At 39.2% G+C, this 10,056-nt stretch overlaps 1 protein-coding gene across 3 annotated transcripts in view; it reads left to right on the plus strand.

Moving 5' to 3' along the window:
• The window catches only part of cdh19 (cadherin 19, type 2), a 29,589-nt gene extending 23,711 nt beyond the window's left edge, over positions 1-5,878 (plus strand). For 2 of the 3 annotated variants that reach the window (XM_012919300.4, XM_004551926.5), the window contains 2 exons: positions 1,280-1,531; positions 3,978-5,878. In XM_012919300.4, coding sequence (XP_012774754.1) covers positions 1,280-1,531; positions 3,978-4,492 — 767 coding nt within the window. In that variant the 3' untranslated portion in view covers positions 4,493-5,878. The remainder of the gene's footprint in view (positions 1-1,279; positions 1,532-3,977) is intronic. The other variant, XR_191212.5, reaches the window with a different exon arrangement.
• Positions 5,879-10,056: the final 4,178 nt, after the last annotated feature.

Genomic DNA, 10,056 nt, shown 5'->3' on the forward strand with positions numbered 1-10,056 from the left:
ACATGTGCAGTGAATGATTAAAAGAAAGTCTAGAAACTAGAAAAATAATAATACAGAGATTAATGTGATGTCAGTCTAACAATGTAATCGGTCACAGTGTGACTTGTTTTCCCTCCAAGTGCAACGAACCAGCTGCTGACTGACTCAGGGCTATTGCAGTGAGACCCTCAGCATAAACTAAATTTGTATAATTATACTTCTTGCTCCAAAAAATGTCATCCTGCAAATCACTGACATTTTCCATCAGATGCTTTAGGCTGTGGAGCAAAAATGAACTCGAAACCAGAAGAAGCCACGGTATCCCATATGGTTCCTGCCAGAAAAGCAATGAACAACAGCTAAGTCATAACCTGCAATGATTTTAGGCTAAGGACAAAATAACAGCGATATTTTTTTGATTAAAGAAAAAATAAATAAATGCATCCTGGAATATTCTGGGAGGAAAATCCTTCTGTAGGTTCTACTTTTTGTGTGGCTGACTGCCTTTTGAGTGAGCAAATTGAGGTGTTTGGCTTAGAGTGCACTCAACCCTTTTTTAGGGTTTATAATGAAAATGGGCAGAAAATTGAAGAGACATCATTGTTAAAGTATAGAGCATGTTTGAATGTGTTGAGTAAGTTAGAATGAAATATATGCAGGTGCAGCGTATGGGTGGTTAGCCACTCAAGCACAGCAGTCCAGTCAGCAACCAGGAAATGAATAATGAATCAAGAAACAAGTTTAATAAAACACATTTCCATATGCCACAAGGCTTATTTGACTCCAAAGAAGTTTTTTGTTCAGTGCCTTCATGAAGTCTTACAGGCACACTCAGAAGTTAAATTCATTTTCCAAATTTACTTTTATACATTGACCAGAAATTGATTTGACAAGGCGCAGGGCTTTTTAGAGAGCCTGGTTTTTATTTTAAATTGCATTAAGTTTGTCACTTCACAGGTTTTTCTCCTTGTATTGTCTAGACCAGGGGTGCCCAATCCCGGTCCTCGAGAGCTACCGTCCTGCAGCTTTTAGATGCATCCTTGTTCCCACACACCCAAATCAAATGAATGGCTTGTTATCAGGCCTTTGCCAAACACAATGGCATGCTGAAGAGGTAATCAAACCATTTGATTCAGCTGTGTTGGAGTTGGGATGCATCTAAAAGCTGCAGGATAGTAGCTCTCGAGGACTGGGATTGGGCAGCCCTGGTCTAGACACATCAGCATTCACATTGGGATTTCTCATGTTTTTTTTAAAGAATGCTGAAAAGGGCATCTCTAACATTTGGCATACCTTTTAGACAACACAGCTGGAATCGTGGCACGCCGGAGTACTTTCACCCGTAAGGATCGAACCCAGTACCTTTTGCCTGTGGTGGTGGCAGACAGTGGCTCTCCAGCCCTCTCCGGTACTAGCACTCTGACCATTAGTGTGTGCAGCTGTCAGCCTGCAGGTCATTGTCCCACAGGAGGGGTGGAAGCCCTTGCTCTCTCCATGGGGGTGAGCCTACAAACCTTGTTAGGGATTCTGTTCTGCCTGGTCACACTCACAGGTAAGCAAGCATAATGTTGTCACATTGCATATCCTGTTTAAGTTTTGAATAGTGGATATTTCAAATGATCAAACAAATTTTGTAGTACTAGAAAAAGATAACCCAAGCAAACTCCAAATCCAGTTTTAAAGTGATAATTTAATTTGTTTAGAAAATCCTATCCAAACCTGAAAAAGTAATTGCCTCCTTGTTAAATCATGAAGTAACTAGGATTAACCATATTTTTGGAAAGCAGAGCACAATGTCAGTAGCCGCAACCACAGCTGATTGCTGTCAGATCTGTTGAATCAAGAAATCCCTTAAACAGAACCTGTTGAAAAAGTAAAGTAGCCTAAATGTTGCAAAAAAGCAACACATCATGCCATGATCAAATTAAACCACTGAGAAACAAATTCATTGACATCTACCAGTCTGGAAAGGTTTACAATGACATTTCAAAGACTATGGAACTCTTAACTATAATGAGAGCCATTATCCAAATAATAGAGAAATCTTGGCACAGCGTTTAACCTTCCCACGAGTGGCTGGCCTACCAAAATTACACCAAGAGTGCATGAACATCCAGGAGGTCAGAAAAGAATCCAGAAAAACATCTAAAGAATTGAAGGCCTCACTTGTCTCAGTTAGGTAAGTGTTCATGATTCAACAACAACAAAAAAGCTGAATAATAATGGTATCATGTGAGAGTTCTAAGGTAAAAGCCAATACTGACCAAAAAGAACACAAAGTCTCCTCTTATATTTGCCAAAAAAAACCATCTTGATGATCCCCAAGACTTTTGGAAAAATATTCTGTGGACTGACGAGACAAAAGTTGAAATTTTGGGACATTTCCACGACTTGGACAACTTGCTATAATTGGTGGAACAATGAATTCTGCTCTGTACCAGAAAATCTTCCAGGATAATGCCATCAGTTTCTGCCCTGAAGCTCCAGCACCCTCGGGTTATGCAGCAGGACAATGATCCAATACATACCTCCACATCTATCTCTGAGTGGCTTAAAAAACACAAAAACACAAAATGAAGGTTTTGGAGTGGTCTAGTTAAAGACCAGAATTAAAACTGATTTGAGATTTTTTTTGGCATGGCATTAAACATGGTGTTAATTTCCTAAAATGTACCAATGTGGACCAAAATTCCTGTGCAGCAATGTGAAAGACTCATTCCCAGTTATCACGAATCTTTTTGACACAGGATCAAGTAGGTTTGGATACTACTAATAAAAAAAAAATGTCTCATGTTCATTAACAATTTTGTATTTATGTGGGTTATTTTTGTCTAATGTTAAAATTTGTTTAATTAATGGAGACATAAGTATTTCAAATATGCAAAGAAAAAAGGAAAAAAGTAAGGTACTTTTTACAACACTGTTGCCTAACTGTAGCTCCTTTTTGTCTGGGTTTTGGAGAAAGTGTAGAAGCATTTTAAAGTATTTCCAATTATAATTTCCACTTTTAAGCAAGACGTCAGTTTTGATACGACGTCACGACAAAGTCTGACTGGAATAAAAGATGTCGAATCAAACAAGAATATTCAATAAAAAAAAAAAAACTGCTTTAATAAAAAAATACACTGGAAGAGTTAATTAGTAAAATTTGTAAAGTACATTCAGAGAGGATTTCACTGGTAATTGCTCTTTCATTCAGTATTACTTATGGAAAAGGAAACCAGTAAATCAAACTCCCGAGATGTTGGAGTTTTATAACGTCAGCTTCACTGAAACTGTCGTTAAAATAAGTCACTGTTTTCCAGCAGGTCTGTTGAGCTAAAGCAGTTCCAGCTCACACCACTTTGGCAAGTATGCGAATGTGTGTTAAATAGCAAGATTTTTCATTAACAAATTTGCACTTTCATTTGAATCTGCCTTTTAAGACTCACCAGCGTGCCTTTAACACACACTTTTAAAATGCTGAAAGCTTGCAGAGCAATGATGTCAGGTAATGTGCGTATTGGTTGCAATACATCAGTAGCAATGCCATCCTGGGACACTGATGGGTTTGCATAGTGAAGAGCTTTATTATGACCTCGGCTGCTTTGTGTCCTCCCTGTGCCCATCACATGAAAGATTAATGACAAAACCTGCTATGCTAACATTCTGTTGGATGAGAACAATAGCTGATGAAAACCCGGCAGAAACAAAATAACAAGAGTTTTAGTATTCTGTGCCACATGGAGCAAATAAAGGAACACTTTCTTTGTATGTGAGCTGAAGTAAAATAAACAACCAAACAAACAAAAAAAAAACTAAAAAGAATGTATTGCCTAATTTGCCATCATTTCGATTTCTTGCATCCACAAAAACAAATCTGGCAGCTATTACTTTTCGGTGTGCTTGTGCGCAGCATGCATGCTCCATCGGGCACTGTAGATTTTTTTTTTTTTTCACAACAAAGCTCATGCCCTGGTGTTTAACTGTAATGATCTCCTGCTGTGTTGTGTCTGCAGTGCTGTCAGTCGTAATGGTGATGGTGAGGAGACACAGGAGAAAACAGCAGGAGGGACGTGAGGTGGAGGTGAAGGAGCTGGAGCTGCCTGAGACTGTGTCGCAGAAGGTGTTTTATTATGGAGAATCAGGAGTTGGAGGAGTGGAGCTGGACTTCTGCCAACCTACTGTCCCAATGCGTCCCCGCCCCAGGAGAAGGGAGAGGAGGATGCGAAGGGAAGACGTCAGGGCCAGCATACGAATGTCCCTCCGAGAGTCGCACCTCATTGGCCCGGAGGACGAGGTCTTCAGGCAGTTTATTCTGGACAGGCTGGCAGAAGCTGATCAAGATCCTTATGCTCCTCCTTTCGACTACCTTCAAATTTATGCATATGAAGGGTCGGGGTCTCCCACAGGATCTCTGAGCTCACTGGACTCTTCTACTTTGGAGTCCGACCAGTCTGTTTGTAATCCCAGACCCTCTTTAGCAAGACTCACACCATGGTACGGTGCAAGAGAGGAAGACACACTCTTTTAATCTGATTTATTAAACAAGCGCTCCTGTTCCTGAGTGGATGTCCAAGAAGCACTCATGAAGAACATGCAGTCCAAATCCATGTTAGATTACTGGTGAGTCTAAATTGGCCTTATGTGTGAATGTGAGAGTGAATGTGATCTGTCTCTCTTCAGCAATAGAACGCCGACCTGTCCAGGGAGTGCCCCGCCTCCTGCTCTATGATGGATGTGTTAAGAGTTGACTCGAACAAAAAGTTTGACATTTTGTGAAGTAAATTTTCCGACTAAGAAACTGTATTTATCAAAGTGTCAGTCTCCCGCATTCCTTTAGTGATAAGATCAAGCCTTATATAAAAACAGATACTGGCGGTTTGATACATTTTGTTTATTTTGTTTATCACTGCTCAATAACATGAATAACTTAAACTTCATGATATGATTTTTTTCTATTATAATGGAGTTTGAGAGCATAATTAATCACTAGACGTTGGCTATGTTAAATGTGTCAGTGATTTAAATGACCAGGGCATGAAAGACTGACCTGCCATGTTGCACAATATCATCAATCTTGTTGTCTTATTCAGCTGATCAGCGGTCAGGATGCAGTGACCAAGACTGGAGCTTGCATCTTCTTTCTCCTCAAAACCAGTGATGAACTATTTCTTCTTAAAGCTTACATTTTTGTTTTTATTGGCGATGTGGGGGGAACAGAGCACGTCATATTTTTGTTTATCCCGTGAAGCTGTTATAGTTATATTTTTTGGAAGCAGTCACCTTCTGATCAGGCAGTATCAGGGCATCCAAGTTGTAGTCAGTCAATATTTACTTATAGGCGTGTTTTGTCCTCCACCAAGAATGGACAAAAATAATATAACTGTCATGGTCCTGGGTCATTTTGACCCAGTGTTCTTAGTTTTTCTGTAGCTTTGTATTTTGTTTCTTATGTCCATTGGATTGTTTGGTTTGGTATTTGGATTCCTCCTGTGTCCATGTTTTTATAGTGGTGTTTGCTCTGGTACCGTGTTCCCATCCTATGTGTTCTGTGTTCTCCTCATCCCCTCGTATTCATCCTTCTTCTCTGCCTCTCTCTCTGCCTCTCTCTCTCCGTGCTCATCTCTGTGTACTGTGTTGTGTTTAAGGTCCACATCTTGGTGTCAGTATCGTCAGTTTCGTGTCCTCCCTGCTCGGCCATGAGTAATTGTCTTCAGCTGTGTTCCCCGTGTGTTCCCACTTCCCTCGTTACCTTCTGTGTATTTATGTCAGAGTGTCCCTTTGTTCTGTGTTGCGTCGTCCCTCTAGGTTGTGTGCATTTTCCGTGTCTTCCCAGCGCCTCAGCTTTTAGTTGCTCCCAGTATAGTTTTGTATGACTTCTTATGTTCCTGTTAATAAAGACCGGCCTTTGAGTTCATCCCCGTGTGTCTAGAGCCGTGCATTTGGGTCCTCTCTTGCCTTCACACAGCCGCCGCATGACAATAACATGGCTCTTTGGCTTCTTAACTTGGTGACTGTGTTCAGCTGTGAGCTGTTTATCTGTTGTTGCATTAAGTAGGGAGGGCTCAGTGGCTTTATTACCTTTTTTTGCTGGAAACTGCTCTCTGTTGCAGCAGGAAAATAGGCTGTTTATAACAGTGTTCGTACGCTGGAAAACCAAAATAATGAGTTTAAATAGGCTAAAGTGCTCTTTAAGCTGAAGAAAATGCTATGCAGTGTTGGTCAAGTTACTTGAAAAAAGCAATCAGTAACTAATTACTGATTACTTCCCCAAAAAAGTAATCCCGTTACTTTACTGATTACTTATTTTCAAAAGTAATTAATTACTTAGTTACTTAGTTACTTTTTAAAAACACGATTTACAACCTGAATAGGTGATAAAGCGATAGATCTTTCAGCCCAATTCTACTTTTTCTACATAATCCATCATACAAAATGTAATCAAATGGAAAAGTCTCTTTTTTTAACTTGTTTTATCAGTTTTAATCTTTTAACTTTATGCGTCAAGCAAACATTAAATTATATGCAACATTCTCTGACTTGAATAAATTTGTTTAACATTTAAACCTATTTTCTACACATTCCAGCTCATAAAATAAAATAGTTTTTGTGTTTACACTCACTCTTTCAAATAGATGCAAGTAAAACACAGCAGAAAATAAATAAAGTCAAAGACTCAGTGGTCCTGTTGCTCTATTTTCACCTGTAAAGCAGGACTGCGGTAGGCAGAGGTTTACCCTGGTGCAGGTGTGCCGCGGTCAGTTGAAGAATCCTCGAGTTTCTCTGTGAGTTTCCCATTACGTCGTTGCGCACTCGGTGCTTGCTCGGAAGTTTAGGGTTTTTTCGCTGTAAAAAGAAGTTTTCTTCCCACGCACGATGGACGCTAATGTTTTTGTCACTTTTTATCAAACTCAAAGTAAGGTCAGTACTTCCACGCTTTAAACGCTGCACGCTCATACTCTCTCCCACAATCGATATGTGATCCATTGTTGATCTGCACACAGCTGGTGTCACTAACAGCGCACTCGCTTACGTCACTGTCATGAGACATTCTCGCAAAAAATCACGGTTTTAGTAACGCAGTAAAGGGAAAGTAACGGTAATCGAATTACCGTTTTTGCAATAGTAATCCCTTACTTTACTCGTTACTTGAAAAAAGTAATCAGATTACAGTAACGCGTTACAAGTAACGCGTTACTGCCCATCTCTGATGCTATGTGACTTACATGGCATAGATTCATTCCTATAAGCAGTCCTGTGACATGTGCGCACTTACTACTCATTAAACAAACAAAAAAAGGTAACTAAGACAGTTTTGTTGGTTGGGTTGAATATTACAAAATCATCTCATTTGTGAAAAAATTATATGCTTGTTGTGCAGGGCCATGTTACCTGAAGTATTTTTTAATATTGAATGTTATTTATTTTATTCTGCTGTTATCAAGTTTTTCTTTTATGGTTTATTTCTATTCAGAATTTAATTCAACAAAGAAAACTTTCATACATTTTATATTCATTACATATGAAGTGAAATATTAAATTTTTTTTGCTTGTTTGAACTTTCATGATTATGGCTCATGAGAAATGCAATATCACAAATTACTAGAAATTCCATTTCAGTAAATTACTATTCAAACATGGGCGAGACTCCAGACTTGACAGCTGTCCAGGAGACGATCATGGACACCTTCAACGAGGAGGGTAGTCTGCAGAACGTCTCTGCTGAAAAAGCTGTCTGTTTTCATGGTGCTGAGTCGAAAAGGAATATGATGGAAAGTTTACTAGAAAGAAAAAGTGTGGCAGGAAATGGTGCACAAGCAAAAGAGAAAGACCACAGGCAGTGTTGGGAAGGTTACTTTTAAAACGTATTCCACTACAGATTACAGAATACATGCCCCAAAATGTAGTTTCTAATCTCTTCCGTTAAATGTACTCAATGTGATCTGAATACTTTGGATTACTTAATATATTGTAAAGTTTTTAAAACTACATGAATGCAGCAATCACATCCTGTAAATTCTTGCTTGTTTTTCTCTACCAAGTGGATGTTTGTGACAAAGTGGATGAGCAGTTGTAATGCTCTCCACTTGTCCCAGATGTGTTGACCTTTTTTTTTTTTGCACATCATGCACATTATTCTGTCTCGGTATTTCTTTGCTATGATTTGCTATTTTTCAAAGTAACATTGCTGCAATAACTATCCCGGGTTTGTTTGTGTAAGCATTCTGTTTCCGGCAAAACAAACACTCTGCAAATTAAGGCAAATACTCATTTACATGTTTCTTTATATTTTATTATGTTACAGATTAAATAATTTGTTCATACTTTGTTCTTTCTTTGCAGTCTTCATATAGGTCAGGTGTGAGGAAAGGCCCGCCTAGCATTTCCTCATTTTAAAGTGCAACCTGCTGATGTCACACTGATGTCACATCAGCAGGTTGAACCGAGAGGAGGGATTTCTTTAACCATAGAAATGCTCCCTTTTTTTGTTTTATTCGTAAATAGAGCCGTTTAGTTGTGTAAATGTGCTAATCAGAAGTGAGAGGATATTTTTAGTCAACTATGTAGAGTTTTAGATCACTCAGCTCAAGTGAGTGGTACTGGCTGGGCTAATTGAAGGGAAACTGATGGCCCTATATATAGTGAGTCTCTGCCAGACTCAGATGAGAAAGGAGAGGTGAGCTGTGTTATCAAATCTATGTACTTTTGAGTTTTTTTTATTTAAGTTACTTTGGCGGAAGTTTTGTTAAGTTTCACGTATAGAGTCCACTGTAAATAAATTGCTCACCTCTGGAATCCCAAAATGTCTGCTGAGTCTGCTTCCCTACCACCTTCTTGCCCAAATCTCTCTGAATGGACAATATATTTATTGTAGGGGAGCAAAGACTTATGTTAACATCAGATGTTAACAAAAGATAAGATGTTAGCTTGGTGGCGAGTAGCCTTCAGTAATAGTAATAAAGCACACAGCAATAGTACATCGAAGATACTGAAGTGACAGGTAGCTACCACAACAACTCATATTTTGCATTTTAAATGCGTAATGCCGGTAAATATATTCCATTACTCACCAGCACTGTCCACAGCCTTAAGAGAATTTGTTGATTCAAGAGCTTGGGAAGATTTCACAAGGGGTGGACTGGAGCTGATGTCAATGTGTCGAGACTCGTCTTCAAGAATGGGGCATTGCATTAATAGGTGTAATAGATGTTGCATTCCTAATATAAAGTCATTCCTCACCAAAGAGAATGTCAGAAGCAGCTTATCTAACATGTAAGCAAATGTGTAATTCATATAGATGTGTGTATGCCAGCATATTTTTCTGTTTCCTTTTTTTTCTGCCCCTCATTCTCACATAAATTATAGTTCACAGTATGCTAAGAGTATCCAATAAATATCAGGTCTTTAACATGTGTTCAAGTGTTTAACATCCGTGTTCAGCCCATCAGCATATGGGTGACTGGCAGTCAGATGTCTAGCAAAGTTTGTACGATATAAACAAAGTGAAAGTTTGAAGACACACAACAGCTTGGGCAACGTGGAAAAAATGCATGACATCTACAGTGTCTGGCTCCACTTTTTCCTCTGTAGTCATTTGATAAACAATACACGCTCTTGTTTAGTTGTGTGGGTGGCTGCCGTGGGGTGACTTGAGGTAGTTGTCTAGCAGTCCATCCCAGCCCCCTTTACCTTCTCATCCACTAATTGGGCAGTTTGCTGTCTGCAATGGACACGTTTTGGGCCAAAGAGAATATAGTTCCAAGTGAAGAAAATTTCACATACAATCCTATTTGGATGGTAGCTGGAAAACTGGAGGTAAGAGACAATAAGAGCGAAACAGCTAATTGCTTGAGTCTATTCAGTGTTTCCTTTCCTGCAGTGGTTACTTGTGTGAGTAGGTGCGGTACTCAGCAGGACAATTTCCAGACATCACTGCAACTCAAAGAGAGCTTCAAATAGCTTCCACTGTTGGAAACAATCTATCCAGCCAATGCTTTTTAGACTAAATCATTATCTCACAATGGCTTCTAAAGACACAGGTGTTCACAAAAAAAGCCTTTTTAAAGTCTTTTCAAACCAATTGCTACCGTCCAA

This window comes from Maylandia zebra, linkage group LG9 (genome assembly GCF_041146795.1).
Source record: "Maylandia zebra isolate NMK-2024a linkage group LG9, Mzebra_GT3a, whole genome shotgun sequence".
NCBI classification, from domain to species: Eukaryota; Metazoa; Chordata; class Actinopteri; order Cichliformes; family Cichlidae; genus Maylandia; species Maylandia zebra.